We start from the raw sequence: 21,873 nt of genomic DNA, 5'->3' as shown, positions 1-21,873 counted from the left end.
ATGTCCCCTCCATTGAGCTCCCCGTGAATTGGGAAATCATGTCTGCCCACAAGAGGCCAGGGGCCACACTTTGGTCTGGGTGTCCTGGAATATGAAGGTGAATTAGCATCACCAGCTGAGAACTCCGGACATCTCATTTGAATGGGCATGAAGAAATCCTTGCAAGGTCTTTCTCATCTTTCTCATCTCCTGCCTGTGGCAAAAAAACAGCACCCAGAGTTCTAGAGCAGGCTACTCTTTAGGCTGTCAAGGGTCAGGTCAGAGGTGGTGGCATGCCCACAGGTGGTGATGTGCCGCATCTCATGGTCGGTCTGGCCGTCTCCACCTCTGGCCTCAGCCCCAGGCTGACCCTGCTGGCCAGGCACATAGAGCGGCCCTCCTGCCACTCTGGGGCTCAGTGTTTGCCTCACGTTCTGGCTGTGGCTTCCTGGCACCGGGGAGTTCGTTAGGATCAATAACAACAAGCAGAGAGTGACTTTGTACTCGCCAGCGCTCTTTCATCCTGACAGCTCAAAGCAGTTTACAGACCAGGACTCATCAGCCCTCAGCCCAGGTCTCAGGAACTCAGCAGGGGGGGACGAGGGGACAGAGATACTGGCAGCACCGAGGTTGGAGGAGGGCAGTGAGTCACCTGGGGTGGGGGAGCTGGGTGGCCACTAGGTCTGGGAAAGTAAAATCAGACTGAGGGCTTCAGACTGCACACACAAGGGATGTTCTCCCTTTGAGAAGGAGGAGCTAGTCCCTTCTGACCTGTGTGGACTCCATGAGCTGGCTGCTGGAGGAAGCAGCCACAGCTTTGTGGGCAGCAGAGGTCCTTGGATGCAGATATTGGCAGGAATCCCCAAGGGACCCCAATTACTGCCCTCTGTCCTCGGGGCAAGAGCTGCAGGGCCAAGTCAGGACAGCCCTGACCTGGAGTGGTGCCAGAATGAAATGTGTGCGGGAGGAAGGGCTGGCCCCACATGGGCGAGCCCCAGCCCAGGCTGGAGGTGAGCTTCCCAGTGTGGATACCCATGCCTGATGCACCCCACCCACCTGTCTGCCTTCCTCTGCTCTCCAGCCCACAAGGCTTGCCTGAAAGGACCGCTGGCAGAGAAGAGAGAGGGTTGTTTATTTTATTTTATTTTTTTAAGAAGCTGGCAAAACATTGCCAAAACTTGAGACCTGGAGCCCATCAGAATCATATTCCCATTGTGTTTTCCCACCATTTCTGAGCCTGTTGCCCACCATTTGTAAGAGTCATTTATCAGAGTCAGGGGTGCCTAGGTGGCTCAGTTGGTTAAGCGTCTGTCTTCAGCTCAGGTTGTGATCCCAGAGTCCTGGGATGGAGTCCCCCATTGGACTCCCTGCTCAGCAGAAGACTACTTCTGTCTCCCTCTGCTCCCCTCATGCTCTCGGTCTCTCTGACAAATAATCTTTTTAAAAATGCAGCTTCTTTAAAAAAATAATAACTTAGGAGAGTCAAGTACAGTATATACCTGTCTTCCTCCAACCCTACCTGGGCATAAGCATTTACCAGGACTTCCAGGTCCCGGCCCCGCGGTAACTCTACAAAGTGCATGTACATTCACTCCGTTTTATAAATTCAGTTCCGCAAACTTCCACCTAGCTCCTACTCTGTGAACGAATCTTGGTCTCTGCCCTCAGCAAGCTCAGACGGCTCTTGACACAAACACCTGCGATCAGAACCACGTGTTAAGCCAGAAAAATGTACAGTGTGTGATAGGGAGAATAAATGGCCCTCCTGGAAGGGTGTAGAGAGGGCTTCCCAAAAGAGGTGCCATTTGAACAGAGTGTGGATGGGAGGAGGAATTCAGCAGGGTGAGACAGGCCTTTCCAAGGGGTGGGGGGAATCATGTCCATGGCCAACCTGCACTGGGGGGAAAGGAAGAGCAGCCTTCATGCACTGAGCACATACCATGTGCCAGGACTGCTCCTATGAAGTCTAGGTATTATTTTATCGTCCCCACTTTACCAATGAGAAAACTAAGGCAGAAGAGTTCATGACTTGCCTGGGATATGGCCATGAATTAGTGGCAGGGTCACCAGGTCCAGGTCTGCCCCCTGTCCTGCCTCACCATGCACATGTCACTTGTCCCTGGGCTCTAACAGTTTGTGTCCCTCCAGAAATACCAGTGAGGGGCATAGAATGCCCTGTTTGTTCACTTATAGGAGCAGGTCCTTCCCCTCACATCAGCTGGTTGGGTATGAACTTCTTGGGCTCTTGGGCAGGGTTTAGGGGGATCATAGATGAGCGGGTTGAGGCCCTGTTCTCGACGTGAGCTCACAGTGGGACTGTGATGGTAAGGTATGAACAGGAACCGTGGAGCACCAACATAGGGGGACAGCCCTGAGGTCACACCCCCAGGCCACCAGAGAGAGTTTAGCTAGATCTGTCACAAGTCTGGGTAGTTTTCTGGTTCTATTGAGTCCCTTGTGCCAAAGGTCAATGTTTAGCTCAGCAGGAGCCTGATTTAAGGCATAAACTGGGAACTTGCTAGAAATGCAAATTCTGGGGTCCCACCTCTGGCCTACCGAAACAGAAACTGCAGGGTTGGGGGGCCAGTATGTGTATTTTAGCAAATCCTCTAGTTGACTGTGATGATACTAAAGTATGGGAACCACGGATGGAGCTGGGTGGCTAGCCTCCTGGAGCAGAGCCACCCCGGAGGGAAACTGTCGGGCCCACGGGTGTTGAACCAATGTATCAATGCCAGGCTTCATGCTTGGGGGCTATAGGCTATCCTTGGGAAATGGGTCACCCACCGCCTTGTGGGCCAAGGTAGGTGTGGACAGACCTAACTACTGTTGCAAGAATGCCCCTGGCCAGGACTGACACAGAATAGAGATGAGAGACTCATTCCCATCAGAGCAATCTGGGAAGCTTCCTGGAGGAGGTGGGGTTTCAGTAGACTTTGAAAGATAAAAAGGAGGAAGGCTCTGAAGAGCTGGGCCTTTGGGCTAAGGAAACCTCTTGAACAAATGTGCAGAACAGAGGATACTGGGAAATAACATAGAGTCCTGAGGATATGCCACCCTACATGGTGTATGGGAGGGAGAGACCAGGCGGGCCCAGCAGTGGGTTCGCTGAAGGTCAGGCTGGGGAGTTTAGACTTATCTGAAATAGTCTTATCTGCAGCTTCTGGGGCAGTCAGGTGAGGTTGGATCTGAGCTCATGGTGCAGTCCCTTCACTGTACAAATGGGGAAAAATGAGGCCCCGAGAGAGAAGTCCGCACCCCAATGAGGCGAAGAGTTTGGTGGCTTCAGGCCAAGAGGGAGAGCAACAGCTTTGTGAGGTGCCACCCTCTCCCTGGCCCGCTGTGGCCTCATGTCTCCATGCTCATGCTCATGTCTCCATGCTCACCTTTCCAGTCAGAAAGAATTTCTCATAGTTCCTGGAGTGTGCTGTGGTCTCCTGCCCCAGTCCCTTGAACCTTTCATTCCCTTTGCCTGGAGCACCGTTTCCCTTCTTCGGCCTAACTCCTGTCATCCTTCAGCATTGCTTTCTCCACAGAACATATCCTGCCCCAAGATGAGGAGGGAGGGAGACAGGCAGCCTCTCTGTTTGCCCCCAGCACCTCCCCGTCACAGTGCCCATCCAAATCAGTGGACTCTGTGTCCGCTGCATGGGCCAAGTCAGCGGACTCTCCCCCAGGGCCAAGACCACGTCAGCTTGACCCTCGACCCTCAGCACAGGACATATGCTAAGTGTCCAGTTCATACTCGAGTGCAGGAATGAAGGAGAACATTCCCGAGCCCTTTCACTCCTGTACAAGGAGGCCCCTCCAGCCCCTCTCTTATTTGAGGGCAGCCTCCCACCTGTGGCCAGGGGCCCCTCCGTGGTTGGGCAGCCTGGTGGGCCGAGCAAGCATAGTCCTTGGTGTAGTCCCCACCTTATCACCTGCTCTGCTATCCTGGAGCAGACACTTGTCTGGGCTGAGGGGGAAGGAGAGGGCAGAGTCAGGGAGCAGTGTTGGGTGGGAAAGGGCTCTGAGATGGGCTACAGAGGGACCCCATGCTCCCCCTGAGTGCTTGCAGCAGCCTCGTTCAGGGCCACTGTGAATCACCAGCAGTCACAGTAAGCCTTACGTCATTCATTCACTCATTCGGCCCGCGAGCACCTGCTCGGTGCCATATGCCAGGGATAGAGCGAGTCTCCAACAGGGTAGGAGATGCTGGGGGAGCCTGCGTGAGGCGGAGATTACTCCTGGCTGGGTGGTTTAGAGGAGGACAGTGGCTCCCGGGGAGAGCCTTAGGCTTCTAGATTAAGAAGAGCAGCCAGTTAGGGAGCTCTCTATTCCCAGTACTGTGCTGTGCACTTCTTGACAGACTTTAACCCCATTTCTTTCCAGCCACAGTCCCAAGAGGTAGGCGGGAGGGTACCTTTTTCATAGACAAGGAAATAAAGGCTCGGAGAGGCTGAGTCACTTTACTAGCTACACAAGACACTGGGCAGAGCCAGGATGTAACCGAGACCAGTGTGACCCCATGGCTGTGTGTCTGACACTCTCAGCTGTGCTTGTGGCGGGGGTATGGGATGGTGGGGGAGCAGCAGAGGGCACGGAGGCAGGTGGAGCAGAGAATAGGCATATTGGGGAGTGGCCAGTGATTTGGTTTGCCTGGAATATACCATTCCTGAAGAGAAGTGGTGAAGGAAAAGCAGACAGGTGTGTATGGGAAGGGGGCCCATTCGCTGACCCAGCAAGCTTCCCCCAAAGGGAGGGCAGGCAGATGGCCTTTCTTCTTCAGACATCATGGAGCCAAGGCAGGTTTTGGAATGGTAAAGAGGCCCACCATAGAGGTGACTATGTCCACTCTTAGTAGATTGGTACTGGGGCTGGTGGGAGCTGAAGCAGGACCAGGTGGATGAGGAAGGGTGAGGAGGATAAGAGGCTTGGTGGACGGCGAATGGTCTTAGCCTGTGGGGAAAGTCAAGAGAAACACAGTTGTAACAGATGACAAGTTGTCACAGATGACTGGAAGAGGAGACCTAGGAGAAAGAGTGGTCCTGGGAGAGATGGGAAACTTGTTTCCCACATGCTCTGTTTGAGCCAGTGACTATCCAGAGAGTTGCTCATTTTGGGGTGAGTCCCTTCCAAACCCCCCTCTCTCATAAGCCTGGACCACAGGGCCTGCATCTCAGCCCTCCAAGACCCTAGAGTGCCTATCACAGGCTCTCCAGGCATGTGGATGAACTTGCAAGGGAGGCGGCTGGGCCTTGGTAACCCCCCGGCCTGCACCCACTGTGGTATCTGCCTTTGCCGAGCACATGGGCCCATCTGTGCCTTTCTTGGATCATGCCTACCAGGACCTTTCCCCTGAAAGCCAGTGTTTCTTAGAATTCTTTTTATTTCATCTTCAAAAATCCCCATCCTAGGTCTGTTTGCTTTAATACAAAGATGTTGCTTTTTCTTACTAATGAGCCTGGCAGAGCCCTCAGAAAGCGGCCCTGAGATCAGCCTGCGACTTTGCGGGTGTCCCAGTCTGAGAAGTTGGTCTGTGAGCTGCCTCCCCCTCTCTACCCCCACTGCACTTCCTTGTGACCTAGAGCTTCAGAAACAACTTTCTCCAGCCAGGCTGAGGAGGAGGTGGGAAGGGCAGGCCTTCCTGAAGGGGATCGGGGCCCTGGGATCTCCTCCTTGGCTCTCACCCTGGGTTCCCTGAGCAAGGGGCGGCCCCGTGGAGCAGCTGCAGGCGCCCCCACCCCCCACCCCACGGCTTCTGGGCTGGGCCCAGCACTTGGGCCCAGAGCCCAGCCTTCCCCAGTGGGGAGATTAAACAGTTTGGGCACATGTAAAGGCCTTCCAGGGATGTCGTCTCTGCTCTGTCCGTCCTTCTGCCCCCAGCAGTGGAAGGGGTGACAATGGTAAGAAACTTCCATCTCCTTCACAGAGAGCTTTCTCTTCCTCCCTTCTTCTAAAGCGGGCAGGAAGCAGTTTACAGATGAGTCAGCTGCGGCCCAGAGAGGCTAAATCACTCACCTAAGGGCAGAAGCTAGAAAATCGGGAGACGGGGACAAAGAGCTGAGGTACAGTGTCCCAGCTGCCACCCTTTCCTCTGTTGATGTGCCAGCTCTGGGTGTCTGGGGCCTGCGCCCCAAGGACTGGGAAGAACCCAGAGAGACCTCATGTCTGTGCTGAGTAGCAGACGCTGCCCCGCAATGGATGCCTCCACCCTGTGACCCTGTGCAGTGTCCCCCAGATGTCAGTGACATCCCTTCAGTCCCCCATCTCTACTGCTCACATGCCCGCGTCGCAGCCCATGCGAGGAACTGCGGCACGTACCAGCCTGACTCCAGGAGCTGACCATATCTGCCTTGGCAGGACCCCAAGGAAGCCAGTGTCGCCGGCAGTGGGGAGCGGGGGTGGCCATAGCATTGGCCCTCAGGGTCAGGCCAGGCTTTTTATAAGGGTTGGGTGTCAGTGGATGGGAGCTTCTGGGTGGGCAGGAGAACCTCTAAGGCAGAAATGGTTTCTGTGGGTATTGGAGCTCCCAAGTTCTCTCTCCTTCTCCCCCTTCCCTCCCCCTTCCTCTGTGCCCACCTTCCTGGAGCAGGGTCTGCCTCCCCTCTTAGCTCCTGTCCCCAGCTGGCCCTGGCCTCTGTCCTCTACCTTGTAGCTGCGGTTCCAGGTGTAGAGCTAAAAGCCCAACAGGTCTGGGCTGCTTCTCACCGATGCAGGGAAATGGTCCCATGTGAGGCTCGGTCCCCTGCCAGTGTCAGCAGAACCCTGAATGGTAGGCAGAGCCCAAGCCAAGGGTGGGTGCCATGTTGCCTTGCTCAGCACCGTATCCCTGATGTCAGGTGGGGGCCTGCTACATCAGAAGGATTGTTGGAGGTGGATATTTGTTGGATGATTGTGAGAATAGGGCAGGGCAAGCCCAGGCATCAGGCTGGGCCTGGTTGGCTGAGGAAATGAGGCTGGGGAGGGTGGGGAGAAAGCCAGGAGGCCTGGCAAGGTGTAAACGGCCTTTAGGAGGCCTGGCCCCGTGAGTCTGAATAGCTCTTCTGCAGGCCACGGGGAGGGTACCTGGCTGCCCGTTTCACAGAGAAGGCCTCTGTGCCCACTTAAACCAGCTGTGTTTTCAGTTGTTCTTTTCTTTCCCATTTGAACTTGGAGTCTGTAATTAACCTCCGATAGGCTGCAGTCACTTTATGGGTAGGAGAGGGGTGGGGAGGGGGCAAGCCTGGAGCCCGCCAGCAGCATGCCGGTGGGAGACTTTGATGCCAGGCAGGCTGGCCGCCTTGTCTCCAGGTGTTGCCCTGCAAAGGGGACTGCTCAGCCTTAGTCATGAAGGGAGGATCATTAACCCTTTCAAGAGTCCACTGCCCCTGCCCCCTGGTTGCTGGGAGGGAGGCCGGGCCAGGTCCTCCCCGGCTGGGCTGCCTGGCTCTGTCCTGGGCGTCTGTCTTGCTCTCAGATCTCAACAGGCTCCGCGCCCACCGCCCACTGCCGAGAGGAATGAGGTCAAGCTGCTGGCAGCAGCGGTACCTCCTGGCCTCAGGGCCGGGATGTGGGAAAGGAGCAGCCCTGGTTGTTCTTGCTGTTGTTATCTTCAGCAGGATGCTTGGTGGGGATTCCCTCTCAGACAGATACAGCCTAGATGCCCTGGCTTGGCATCAGGGGATAAGGAAGCAGGAGCCACCGGACACCCCATGGGGAGCCCAGCTTGCGACAACTGTGGAGGTCTGTCTGAAGGTTTACAGGACCTATCTCCAAGGGAGAGTTTCTGTGGTAATCTGGGTCATCCTTTATAGATCTTCCTCATAGTGTTATAGAGCTGCCAAAAGAGAGGTCCCCACGACCCCCCTCCAGAGAGCCCTAGTCCTGCTGCTCAGGTGGGCACTGTGCCAGGATGAAGGGAGCTGGATGGCTGAGGAGCTCTCGGGGAGCGGGGTTGCTCAGCAGAGAGGACTGGGTCTGAGGAGGAGACCTGAGGGGAGGTTAAGGGAGGGTTGCCCAACAGCCACCCAGGCCATCATCTTGCTGCATGCCCTTCCACCTTCGGGGAAGGAGCAGCCACAGACAAGCAGGGTATCAGTGACAGTCATGGGACCCCCTTCTCATGTGCACAGATCTTCCTCTTCCTTCTGCTTGACATCTCGCACCTGGGTTCTCTCCTGTGTGCTGAGGGGCCTCTGTGAGTCCCTTCTCTGTGTGGGGAAATACAGACCCTCCAGACTGGGGCTCTTCACTTTGGCTATGAAGCTGAATTTGTAGAGAAGCTTATTGCAGTCTTGTTAATATTAAATGATGTTAGAGACGACCTAACCAATTCATTGGAATGATGAGACAGGATATGGACATTAAAATGATTTAGATTTGTATTTCTAGATTCAGGAGAACGTTTTTACAATATATTTACTAAAGGGTAGGATATAAAACATTTTAGAAAAGCCTTGCAGGAGACATTTGAAAATGTTGACAGTGTTTCCCCACCCCCCACCCCCCATGGTAACTGGATTTAAATGTGCTTTTTCCTGACTTGTATAATTTTTCTACAACAAAAATGTATTTCTTATGTAACAAAACAGTAACAGAGAGGGACAAACTAAACTCCTTGAGGGGTGGGAGAGGCTGCATCATACATGGCCAGATCATTTCTGTCTGGGACAAAGCACTGAACCTGGCATACAGTCGGCACTCAGTAAATGCATATCAACTGACTTGCGGCGAACTTCTGCCCACTAGGGTTGATCCAGCTCTTGTCCTGACAAATCCCTCCATCCCAGGAAGCCTGTTCCTCTGCTTGTTTTACCTCTGCCCCAAGACACTCGTGGGACATGGCACAGTGATCTTCATGCCTCACACTAGCATTACATTCTGAGCCCTGGCCCATCAAAGAGACCCAGACAATCCCAGACCCAGCTCAGAGAGAGTGCCCCGGCAGAAGTCAAAGAGCTGGACTGCTCACATCTTAGAATCTGTAAGCACCACATCCACATCCTCAAAGGTCTGCTGTCCAGGGTGTCCCCAGGGGCTGGTACTGGATCCAGTGGCTGGGAGCCACTGTGGGAGAAGTCATGGTGGCTCAGCATGTAAGAATGACCTTAAAATGCACAGAGTAAGGTCAGGTCATTCCCTGACTTACAAGCCTCTGAGGTCTTCCCACCCCACCTACCAGACCAATCCGGGCCATCCTGGGGAGCTTGTCTGTACCCTTCACATAGAAAGCCTAAGGAGGCTCTGGGCCCAGAAGTGAGGGTGCTGAGGTCCTCTGGGTATTGTTGTGACTGCCACCTCGAGGGTCTTCTCTTTCTTGCCCCCTGAGCCACTTCCGCTCCCCCTCAAGGGACTTGCCTGATACAAAACAAAAACCAAAAAACAAACCAAAAAAACCCACCAAAACAACAACAAAAACACACAGCCTATTCTCAGTCCTATTCCCTTTCAAAAAGCCTGTGTTTGGCTTTCAGAGAGCTGTGAACTTAGAATTCTGTGAACAGGGACCAAGACTAGACACTGTTAGAGCGGGAGGCATGGTTTTTAGTATCTTAGATGAGTCTGGCGAGAGGAACTGTTAATAGATGCAAAAGAAGACTCTGTAAAGAACATGGCATGATTCAAATGTATGGTTATTTTTATTTTTTCATCCTTTAGGCCAGTCCTGTTGAATAGGAATATAATGCAACCCAAATATGTAATTTAAACTTTTCTAGTAAGCACATAAGTGGAAAAAAGAAGAAGAAAAAGAAGAAGAAGAAAAAGAAAGAAAGAAAGAAAGAAAGAAAGAAAGAAAAAAGGGGCAAAACATCCAGATTTCTTGCCCTGGCTCACACAGCTCCACATCTATCACTGGGCCTACCCCTCCAGGCTCCCCTCACACTCCCACTGCCTTCTAGAATCTTCCAGCCACATGAGCCTCTTTTAGCCCTTGAGCTCACCAAGCTCATTCTCACCTTGAGGCCTTTATCTAGCTGCTTATTACTGCCTCATAGTCCCTATTGATCATTTGCTCTTGTCTCTCCTCACTAAAACTCAAGATTCCTGCTCTTAGGGAACCTATCTGTCTTCTTCACTACTGTATACTCTGGGTCCACAACAATGCCCGGCATGCCGTAGGTTGAATGAATGAACAAACGAGGAACAAGTAAATCAGGTGGGGTTGTTCTGAAGTGAGTGAGGAGACGATCAAGAAATGGCTATCAGGTCACACAGAATTCTCCCTACACAGAGTGTGATCTAAAATGCAGTCCCGGATTTCCCTTTGGTCACAGGGAATGCCTCTGGAGCCCCGTCTCCTCAGGCCCCCTAACATGGGCTCATGCCTGCTGTGTCTGGGATCAGCCTGTATGTCCGCACTCCCTCCCCATCACTGCCACCATGAGCAGTGGCCCCCGGCTCGGTGCATAGTATCATACCAGGACTCATGTCAGGAAACAAGGTAGTAGAGTGACCACCATTTCTTCCACCTGGTGGGTGGAGGGCAGGAGGCCCCCTTGTGTCAGAACTGCAAGAAAGGTCAACACTCCCCATGCAGTGGGGGTAGGTACCCTAGAAATTGAGAAGAGCACTGTCCCCAGTTCATGATGAGGAGGAGACTAGTTGGAGGTCACCAATTAACCAAGAGGTTGTTAGATCACTAGGTGTCAACCCAACTTTAGAGAAAAGCCATCCATGAAGAGGTTTTTAGCTTGGTCATTGAGCCAGTCATTGAGCTGTATACTGACAAGAAGTGTGCATTCCTTTATGTTATATATGTTTCTAAAGCTCACACACCCAGACTCACTTTTACAGGTTCTGCTTCAGAACATCTAGATGTTCCAGGCACCTACAGAAGTTTTTAAAGCTTCCTTTGTGGTGCTCAGTAGCATCTAAGGTTAAGAACTATTGATAAGGAGGGGTGCCTGGGTGGCTCAGCCAGTTAAGCGGCTGCCTTTGGCTTGGGTCATGATCTCAAGATCCTGGGATGGAGCCCCACATTTGGCTCCTTGCTCCGCAGGGAGCCTGCTTCTCCCTCTGCCTGCTTGTGTTTGCTCTTGTTCTGATAAATAAAATTTTAAAAAAGCAAACAAAAGGAAGAACTATTGATAAGAAGTAACTAGGGACCCCAGAGCAAGCAGATGAAGGAGAGAGTGGTGTAGGTAAGGGGCAAGGATACTGACGCAGGACGTCATCACACTTAGGTTAATACACATAAAACCTCCGGGTGTCCAAAAACATACCCCCAAATCAGCATTGAAAACTGTAAGCAGCAGGTAATTGGGGAAAATATAGAGAACAGAAGGTTAATAGCCTTAATATTTACAAAAAAAAAAACCTTACGGGTCACTAAGATGAGCACCCAGTAGAGAAACAGTACAGACATGAACAGACAGTTCAAATAGAAGAAATACAATGAGCCAATACATTTATGAAAAGTGGTCAGCCTCCCCAGGAATCAAATAAACACAAACTACAACAACAAAGAGACGTTATCTTTTGCCTAGCTAATTGGCGAAGATTAAATATGTGATAACACCTCATGTTAGTGAGGGTGTGGAAAAAACAGGCACTGCCATTCACCAGTGGGAGTGCAGACTAGTGCAACCTTTTCCAGAAGGCAATTTGGCACCGTTGAAAGCTGAGGAAGATCGCATGCCCTTTTGATGCAGCCATTCCCCTTTTAGGAAGAGTGCCCTAGGAAATTATTGTGGATGGTAATAAACAGTAATAGCTAACCTTTGCTAAATGCTCTGTGCAAGCCAGACTTTACATGCGTTGTCTCATGCGCTGCTCACAGCCATCCTCCCGTGAGAGAAGAGCTATTATTATCACCAGTATTTCCCAGGTGAGGAAACCGAGGCACAGAAGGATTAGGTCAGTGACCCAAGGACACTAAGCTAATGAGTAGCGAAGTCTGGATTTGAATCTGGACGGTCTGAGTCAAGAGCCACACTGCCCATCCGGCAGGACACGCCGGATGTGTGCGAAGGGTGAGCCCTGCGTGCACCCAACAGGCACGCTGCATATATATGCTGGGCAGGGCTGGGCCCATTTATAATGAGGTGGCAGTGGGGAGAAAACACGCTGAATATGCCAGGATCGGAATTGGTTCTGTCAACTGGTTCTGATTCTGGGGCTGATAAAGGAATAGTATGCAACCATGAAAAATAAGAAAAGTGTGTGTGTGTGTGTGTGTGTGTGTGTGTGTGTGTGTGTGTGTGTGTTTACACTTGGGGCTTATGTATATACATAGAAGGTCTACTGAAATGATAGAAATGCAACTGATAATATCGGTTGCCTCCTGCAAAGGCCCCAGTGTGACTGTGGTCAGAAGTTAGAGGGAGACTGGTTTCTCAAGCCTTATACCCTTCTTATACCTACTTCTTGAATTTTGAATTCTGTGAAGATATTATCGAAAGGTGTATTTATGTGTACTCGCACCCATAAGTTATATTACAGAGCTATTCCACGTGACTTTATTTCCTTGAAATGCTACCACAGGTTCTGAGGAAACCTGTGGAAATTTGAGGAAAAAGGTTCTAAAACGCTTGCTTGGGGAATCATTCCAAAGTCAAACTGGTTTGCTCATGGAACCCTTTTCTCAAGTAACGTCTATTATCATCTCTCTGGATATTCACGTCCTGTAAAATTTGGTTTGGGAAATGCTGTCATTACTAGTTAATGCCAAGCTCAAAGGCTTACATTTCTTTCATTAAACAAAAGAAATATGTTACCGATGCTGAGCCCCTTTATTTACACTGCATGTGTACGTGCATGTACCTTACTTCTGAGTACCAGGATGGTGGATGATTTTGTTTTCTTTTATCTGTCTGTATTTTTAAGTTTTCTAAAATGAACAAAATCGTTTCACAAGCACTGTATAATGTCTTGTTTGAAGCTTCTGGAGCCCTTTCTCATCTGCTCTTGCCACCCGAGTACCCCACTCCCATCTCCTGCCTGCTTACAAGCAGCTGTTCAGGGGTAGGTTCAGTGTGGGAGCCCCAGCAAAAGCCAGGCCCTCTTGGCTGCCTTCATCCAGAGTTGGCCGAGACGGGACCATTCGGTCCCCAGACAGCTCCCTGGCCCAACAGACCCTGGTTTCTGCTATTGGAGGAATTTCAGTTATGTTCTCTGTTCCCCAAAAAGAGACACAGGCTGCAAAAGCAGACACAGCTCACTCTGGGCCTGATGTGCTGCAAACGCAGACCTGGGCTTCCGTCCCAGCTCTGTGACTGCCTGGCTGCCTGGCTGTGTGACCTGGGGCAAGTTTCTTAACCTCTGAGTCTCATCTTCCCCATTGATGTCTGCAATGACCCTTGCCTCACAGAGCTTAGGAACTGAATGAGAGCATGCAGAAGGCATTGTGTAACCTATAAAGGACTGTCCTGGTGGAAATTATTACATACCTCAGCAGAGAACACAGGCTGGCCCTTACCTTCCTGAGAACAGAGAACTTCCCCCACCCCCCTTTTTTAGGTTATTGTGTGGAGGGGAGTGAGGAGATGAGGCATGGGAGACCTGGGCAAGTAGAAATAGAATCCTGTGTAAGAAAAGTAGGAGAAGCCTCTCAGCTTGGCATTTGCAGGCCTGAAGCCCTAGTTGGGCTGGTGTCCCCCCAGTGGAGCCCCAGGCCTTCTCCCCCAGACACCTGCTCACCTGCCTTCCTATCCCTTCTAGCACCTTACACATTCTTCCACTCTTAGCTCAGGCCACTCTTCCCCCAGCCTGCATTGGGGTCACTCCTCTTGGTTTCAGCACCTCCAGGCCTCCGTGTAGCATGCTATGATGTTAGTGCCAGATTGTAGCTCTCCTGCCACCCTGAACTTTCTGGGGGCAGGAATTCTGTCCTCTTGGTCCTCCTGTGTCCTCCAGACCCAACATAGACCTGGGCGTCTGGGATAGGAGTTAGAGCATGAGCCCCAAAGTCAAGGGCACCTGGATTTGAATCCCAGCGCACCCTGAGAAAGTGGCTACACCATTCTGAGCCTCAGTTTTCCCCATCTGTAAAGGGATTTCATCCCTGCAGTGAGGCCATGGGTTTTTTTCATAAGCTAATGTATATAAAGCTCCTAGTGTCATTCCAGGCATGAAGGAAGCCCCATAGGTCATAGCCACACTGACATCATTGCAGACCCTCTGTAACTGCTGACTGAAGAAGAAATAACCCCGTGCCCTCCCTCCACTGCACACGCCTGGCAATGCGCCCTACCTCTATACTGACCTTCCTGCCTTGTTCCCCACAGCCACCCGGCCCAAGCTGAAGAAGATGAAAAGCCAGACGGGGCAGGTGGGTGAGAAGCAGTCACTGAAGTGCGAGGCCGCAGCGGGCAACCCTCAGCCCTCCTACCGCTGGTTCAAGGATGGCAAGGAGCTCAACCGCAGCCGCGACATTCGCATCAAGTACGGCAATGGCAGGTGAGGGACGCACCTCTCTCCCTCCTCCCCGAAAAGGGGGGCTAGTTCCTGTCCCCCTTCCTGACCACACCCATTCCTCCCTGCAACTCTGGGTCCCTTTGGTTATGGCGGCCCAGTGTCCTGCAGAATATAGATGCTTAATGGGAAGGTCTCTGGATGGTTGAAGGCAATTTGATCATCAAATACAGCTTTCCCTGTGGAAGTCCCCTCTTGGCCCTAAACCTTCTCAAAGGGTCTGCCTTCGGGCCTAAATGCCCACCATTTGACAATGTTTGGTGGGAGATGACTCCAGGATGCATCTGGGAAGTCACGAGAGAGGACTTCAGCCTTCCTCTACCACCAACTCTCTCTCATCACTTCCCTTATGAAAGCGTTCCCTCCCATCACCGGTGCCTGTCCCTCCCCCAGTTGCTGCCCTTCTGCTTCTCCCCTCCACCATTACACAGGGTCCGCTGACTCCTCCCTGTCGTCATCCACGGCTCTCTGCCCTGCTGGTCTCTGCCCTCTAATGACACCCCTCCACTGCCCGTGGCTGTGGCTCTTGAGAAACTCTGGCAACCTCAGAGCTTCATAGCCCCGGGCCTCCAGGCCTCTCCGCAGCCACTGGCCTGGGGCCACTGTCTCTGTGTCCCCTCCCTTCTTCTGGAACTCTTGTGCTTGTAACCACTCCAGCAGTGCTAGAACTTTCCTGTCTTGGGGGCTTCCCTCCTCTGCTCCCTCCCCCTCCACTTGTGGGTAATTTCACCCTCTTCTAGCTGATAAGATTGTCTTTAGTGCTGCCAGCTAAGCACTAGCTCCCGGCAGGGATATGTCCCCAGACAGCTCTGAGCCATATGCCCCAGTCTAGCCTCTCCCTGGCATGCTTTCTAGCCCTGCCGCACCCTCCTGTCTCCCCTCTCAGCGGTGGCAGAACCAGACCGCCTACAGCCTGGCATCAGCCCCCATGACATCCCCGCCATCAGAAGACACCCTGCCCTCTGCCTCTGCCCCACATGTTCTTATCTGCCCTCCTGACTCCAGCTGCTTTTCCTCCGCTGTCCCACTCTTGGCCATTCCCACTCTTCCTGGGCCATAGGTCCCTTTGTGAGTTCGCTGTACGTAACATGTGCATATAGGACATCAGCTGCAAGCCAGGTCTTCTGCCAGGGGCTGGGCTTACCCCAGAAACCAAACTTGGTCCCTCCCTTCCCTCACAGAGCTTCTAGTCTAGCTTATAGATACAATACAGAAGGTGGTAGATGCCTCCACCCTTTCTTAAAAAAAAAAAAAAAAAAAGTGCCTTATCCACCCAGTTTTGCTGACTGTTCTAGAGGCCTGCCAATCCCTGTGATCCTGGCAGGGGAGATCTTTCTAACATAGACGCATATCCCCTCTTCCTCTGAGTCACTGCCATGCTGTTCCCCAACCCCTCAGTGTTCCTGATCCCTGGTCTGTTCCTTTCATGATCCCAGACTTGGGCCCAAGCTGTTCCCCATGCTAGCAGCTCCCTGCTGCCCTAGCAAAGCTCTCCGGGCCCAGATTAAATGTATTCTCTGGAATACCTTCCTGAACCCTCCAGGCAGCTCCTATGGTCCCTTCTCACAGTGCCTTGGACATGGTTCCGTTGCATTTCGGGGGAGGTTGTCTGTCCCTGGAGCATGAGGGCCTTGGAGGCTGAATGCCGCCCATGCACACCCTTCCGCCCTATGCGGCCTGGCAGACATCTGCATTCAGTGTTGAATTAATGAAAATCTTGCAGGACTAGCTCTCTTCTCCTGGGTATAGGGTGACACTGGGACTACACAGGGCACCCTCCTTGGGTTGACCTAGACTTTGAGCCAGTTGCTGTCATGGTTAAGCCTCAGTCTCACCTGACAAATGGGTTACCTGGTCCAGAAACAGGGCCTGGTCAGGTCTTTCTCTCCTGGGTATTGGGGATCCCTAAGAGCCTGGAGTGTCCTCGCCACCCTCTTCCTATTAGGGCCTGGTCCCATTTGCTGCACCTCTGAAACTTCCTCCATCCACCTATCCCGCCCCTGGTTTCCCAGCTGTGAGTTGACAGGGTGGACAAATGAGCCATGATGGAGGACTTCAGATTCCCTTGCTGCGGCCAAGAGGGCTGCCATCTCCACACACACACACACTTCACCTGGCTCGGCAGGTGCTGGTGGAATCTTCTCTTTCCTTCCACCCACGCTACAGCTTGCTCTCTGGCCATCCTAGCACTCCATCTGCCCGGCCATGCTCCGTCTTGACCTGGCCCTCGGTCTGCCGAGGCCGCCTCCCACAACAGGGACTGCCATTCCCTGGGGCTGCCAACTGAGGTGTCTCGCCCAAGCCACCCCATGCCAGAAGAGAACCAGCTGCCCCAAGCCCCAAGCACGGGGCCCTCCCCTACAGAACCACATGTTCCCTTATTTATGAGGGGCAAGCTGGAACAGGCCCCTCAGGCAGGCAGCGGGAAGTAGGCCCCAAGGAAAATGCACGGACAGGCAGAGGATGCAGCTGCCCAGATGCCACCCCTGCCAGCAGGAACCTGGCTGAGGAAGCTGGGGAGGGGCAGCCGTTGCGGGGCCAGGCCTCGGTTAGTGTGGCAAGTGGGCATCAGGCCCACTGGGAAGATGGGAGAGAGTCCCGGACCCTCAGGCTTTCCAATCAGAGCTAGGAGTGACAAGAGAAGGTAGCAGCCCCCACTCCTTCAGGCCTGAGAGTCCCAGAGAGCCCCTTCCCTGCAGCTCTGACCCCAGGATCTCTTCTGCAAGTCTGCCCCAGCCCCGCCCCCAGCACTGGCCAGATCACCACCTGGCTAAGAAACAAAGGTGCCTATAGCCAGCAAACCGAGGCCCCATGGTTTCTGTCCACTCTCACCCCTTGCGCCAGCTCCTCAGAGGAGAGGGCCTCTCCCCAAGCCCTGGACTGACTTTCCACCGGTCTCACACACCATAGGTGGGAAGACCTTCCTTCCATTTCCAGCCTTTATCCCTCCAGATATCTGCAAGCCTAACTCCACCTTTCCTGCTACCTGGGATGTGGTATAAGGGGAGCACCTGTGAATTCAGCTGCGGGGGACAAGGGTGGCTCTGTGTCCCCCTCCCTTGACCCTGTGACCCCCAGGTGGTCCCCTGCTCTTAGCTCATTTAGTGTCAGGGAATTGCTGGCCAAGAAGTGAGAGAAGCCTGGTCCTGGGACTGCCAGGCTTCGTGGCATCAGATTAGGCTGAAGCCAGGAAGGAGATGCTGTTTTAGCCAGAGGGACCTCCGGGAATCTGTTTAATGAGGAGAATAAACTTGAATTGACAGAAGAGGGTTGGAGACAGATACCAGCAGGTCAAGGAGACAAAGACTGGCTTGTGCTGGGGAGGGCTGAAGGGACACAGCAGTCAGACAGCTGTGGCTGAAACATTAGTGAAGACATCGCCAGAGCAACAGGGCCTGTTGACAAGAGCATCCCATGGACCGTCCTTTGGAAGATCTTGGAGTGAGGAGGTCTGGAAAGAGCCCCCCAACCCTGGCCCGAGGCAGCAGTGAGCTGGGAAACAGGTTCCCAAAGCACAGCCCCAGTGGGGATGAGGGCCAGTCCTCTGGCTCCCACACCCACAGCACAGCCTTGCCTCCCCTGTCCTCCTGTCACTGTCATGGCTCTATTTTTCGTCCCTGGGCTTAGGGCAACAGCAGCTGGACCACCCTACCTCCTGTTCCACCACCCCTCCAACACACTACACATATTCTGGGAATCTGGTGTCTTACTTTGGGACTAAAAAGAGGAGGTTACATCATGTAAAGAAGTTTTCATGCTACTTCTTGTTCCCCCTGGGGCCCAGGCTTGGGTATTGAGATTTATCCAGAGCTCAGAGGGGCCCCTGAATAGCACTGGGGCAGAGGGAAGGACGGGAGGTGTGAGTAGACCCCTCAGAGGCCAAGCATCCTGGGGCAGGTACAGAGAAACCCTGGGAAGGAAGGAGAGGATTGGCAGGGTCTTTGGAAAGAAGAAGAGAACTAGGGCCTGGTGCCCTAGAGTCACTTACAGCCCAGAGTCCCTGCCCAGGTCTGGCCCCGCAACTCTCAGCATGCCAGGGACAGGATGCAAAGCCCTTCATGGAGGGGGCTAGGCCCCCAGCCTCTGGCCCTGCAGGTAGTCCATGGGCCCCTGAGGGACCCATGTCCTCACCAACTCCAGCTCCTCATCCAGCTCTGCTTCTGCCTTGCCAGGTCCCCTTGCACAAGTCCAGAAGCCCCTTTAGGACTGTTTTCCCATCTGTACTGCCTGTCCATCTCCAGGTTAGCCAGGAGGATCAAGTCAGGCCATCTGGAGCAGGAACTATTTGTTTCCCTGAGAGATGCAAGCTTCCAGCACACAGAAGTTAGAAGTTAAAGCCCCTGGGAGAAGCCACAGAGTACCCCGAGTGGCAGGGCTAAGGTGAAGGGCGGGGAGCCACGGGTTGGAACTAGGAGGCTGGGCAGGTGCCATGCAAGCCCGTTAGCTCAGGGGCCCTGCCCAGGTCCCTGGGAATAGGCCTTCCGTACCTAGAGCGGCGGGCTGCCACTCCGAAGGGAAGGTTGAGGTAACTGGTGAGGCAGTGGCTGCCCTGTTTTGAGGGGGACACTGGGCCTGGGAAGGGACGCTGAAAGGAGAGAGGTAGCCACATGACTTCCTTAAGAGACCCCCATCTTCCTCCCCCTGAAAAAGGCTCCAAAGAAGGTCCAGCCCTGGAAAAGTGGACAGGAGGATTCACAGATTAAGAACATACGTGCAGCTTCTAGCTCTACCCCATGCTCTCCTGAGCCCCCCAGGTCTCCCTCCAGCTCAGGGGACTCAGCATTCCACCTGGAGCCCAAAATCTACTTCGGATCCCCCCTGCGCAGCCGCTGTGGCTCTGTGGGGAGAGGTGACCGCTGGGTGACCGCTGGAGAGCCCCAGCCAGCCTGGGCCTTGGCTCACGTCTCTCCCTCTCTCATCCCCTCCCTAACCAGAAAGAACTCACGACTACAGTTCAACAAGGTGAAGGTGGAGGACGCTGGGGAGTATGTCTGCGAGGCTGAGAACATCCTGGGGAAGGACACAGTCCGTGGCCGGCTCCACGTCAACAGCGGTAGGTGGCCCCCCAACAAAGGGAGGGGTTCTGCAGAGGTTTGGTTCGGTAAGCCTGTTGCCCCCCAGCCCTTGGGAGGCCCGCACATGATCTGTCTTGCACTTGACTCCCCTCCCTCCTTCTGCTGCCATATCAAGCCCCGAGATCTGGGCCGATTCAGAGAAATGCAGTCGAAGCATAAATGTTTAGCTTTGTTATCTGGGCCTGGAAGAGCCGCCAGCTCTCATTTTAAATATCCTGAAAACTAAATATTTTGAAATCAAGAGGTGGGGGTGGGGGACGGATATTTTTAGAAGGCAATTATGGGAGGCTGGGCTGCCAAGAGCGGGGCTCCAGGGAAAGGCAGGCCCTGGGCGTGTGGGAGCTGACTGCCTGTTGCTTTGCTGGGCACCGGGGTGCAGGCAGCCGTCTCCCCAGGGCCATGGCCAGGAGGCTGGTCTGTGTCGGCCCCTGCGGGCAGCCTCATTCAGGGACAGCAGACCCTTCTCCCACAGACTGGCTTCTCCCTTAAGAACATGCAAGGTCTGAAGCCCACAGCACCCCTAGCTCCCCACCCCAACCATGGCAGCCCCAGTGTCGGATGCAAGCAGGCTGCTTTCCCTTGGCTGGAATGTGGCCAGAGCTGCCTGTCCTCAGGCTGCACGCCTCCACTCCAGCCCGGGAACTCCAAATCCCACAGATCGCTTTTCTCTTCCCAACACCCACACATTGAGCATACCGTTTTGGCTACCTGGTTCTTTGGGTTCACTTCCAGTCCTGCCCCGTCACTCTGATGCTGCAGCTGCCTTTGCCTGCCTGTACTTCTACCAGACAGCCCTCCAGGACTTCCAACCATCCAGCATTATCTAAGGAGAATGTGGGAGTTCCCTGCCCCAGGACCCTCAGTGCAAAACCTGGGGCAGAGCCTGTCTGTCTGTTCTGTACTGGGAGGGGTCTCTGTGTTCTCCCAGCCCCTTAGGCTCCTCGTCTCCCTTGCTGCCCTGTCTTAAAGGTCCAAGCCTCCAAGTCAGACCTCCTGGTCTGCCTTCCTTTCTGGGTCTTTCTCACATCTATACCTCCCACTCCAACCCTAACCCTCAGAGACAACCCGGCCCAGGTTTCAGCTCTATTCACCTAACCCGGAGCAATGGCCTCTTTTAAGGTGCTTTCATCTTGTCATGCCCTTACCCCCGGAACGCCACAGAACGAGGACTTCGGCCCACTGCCCAGAGCACCCCAGTGTGGCCCCAACGATCTTTCCAACCCTGTGTCAGTCCCGTACAGTCTGTTCTCGCCCTTCCTCTCATTCCGTCTCTCCTAGGCCGCCATCCTCCCGGACCCCTCCATCCCACCACAGTGTCCTTCCCCACTCGGGGCCGGCTCCCAGGCCACTGCTTGGCCAACTGCAGTCTTGCATAATTCCTGAAGTCTGTTAGATTGGTCTTCACATCTCATCCTCTTGCTGCACTTTCTGTGCAAGTGTGACCTCCGCAGTGGAATTGTGAGCCAGGACCAGGGAGAGCGGCGATGATGTCTTCTCCGCAGGACTTAGTGAGAGCTGCTGTTGACGCAAAGTAGGCTCCATGCCACATTCTACGCCATCTCTCGAGCCCTGACAGACCCAGGGTGTAGCTCATAATTTAGGAGACTGAAGCTCAAAGAGCTTCATTCTGCCACACGTCTAAGTGATGATTAAGCAGAGATCTATACAATGTAAAAGTAGTTAGCAAACACTGAGACCGCGAGCTCTGGGGGGCTGTGTCTCACCTGATTGTCACTCTAGCTCAGGGCCTAACACAGTGCCTGGCTCATAGTAGGCACTTGGTAAATACAGAAAAGGACTTAAAACCTGCTCCAAGGCCTTTATTGACTCCCACCTGGGCACCCCCTCCCCATTCCTCCCCACCTGTCCCAAGCCCAGGAAAATGGACCGTGCTAGGGGGCCAGCACCTGTCACCTCCGGCCATAGTGAGCAGACATTCTTAGATCCACTTTGGGCTTGAGTTTGTTTAATTCAAGATTTTTCTTGGTTAGAACAGAGTGGGGGAGTACCCACTCAGTCGGTAGAACATGCAACTCTTGATCTCAGGGTTGTGAGTTTGTTAGGAGTAGAGATCACTTAACAATTAAAAAAAAAACCTGACAAGACCCCCAACTTAAAACTACCTTAAGGTAATTTTGTATTGATTTATAAAATGGAGAAATCCCGAGGTAGAACCGGGCCCAGACACAACAGAATCCACACGATCTGTTGTCTTCATTCTCTCCTTCTGTAAAATGGGCTTCTCCCATGTTTGAGGAGCAGATAGGGAAGAAGAGGCCATAGCCTCAGATGGCTCCCGGCTTTACACCGCCCCGTCTCCTACCCAGGGAAAAAGAGACAGCTTTTGTCTGCGTCACTGACTTGATCCGTGGATCCTGCAGGTTTCATGGGCCCCACTCAACCCAGCCACTGGCCTCGGGGGATCGGGGAAGCATCCTGCCAG

General features: G+C 53.4%; 1 protein-coding gene across 4 annotated transcripts in view; it reads left to right on the top strand.

Moving 5' to 3' along the window:
- The window catches only part of NRG2 (neuregulin 2), a 175,786-nt gene that overhangs the window by 126,272 nt on the left and 27,641 nt on the right, over nucleotides 1–21,873 (top strand). For all 4 annotated transcript variants that reach the window (XM_059174757.1, XM_059174755.1, XM_059174756.1 and 1 more), the window contains exons 2-3: nucleotides 14,169–14,340; nucleotides 19,290–19,408. In XM_059174757.1, the coding sequence (XP_059030740.1) occupies nucleotides 14,169–14,340; nucleotides 19,290–19,408 (291 nt within the window). The remainder of the gene's footprint in view (nucleotides 1–14,168; nucleotides 14,341–19,289; nucleotides 19,409–21,873) is intronic.

This window comes from Mustela lutreola, chromosome 5 (assembly GCF_030435805.1).
Source record: "Mustela lutreola isolate mMusLut2 chromosome 5, mMusLut2.pri, whole genome shotgun sequence".
Taxonomy (NCBI): Eukaryota; Metazoa; Chordata; class Mammalia; order Carnivora; family Mustelidae; genus Mustela; species Mustela lutreola.
Note: the sequence above shows the minus strand (reverse complement) of the source record. Positions and strands in the feature narration are given on the sequence as shown.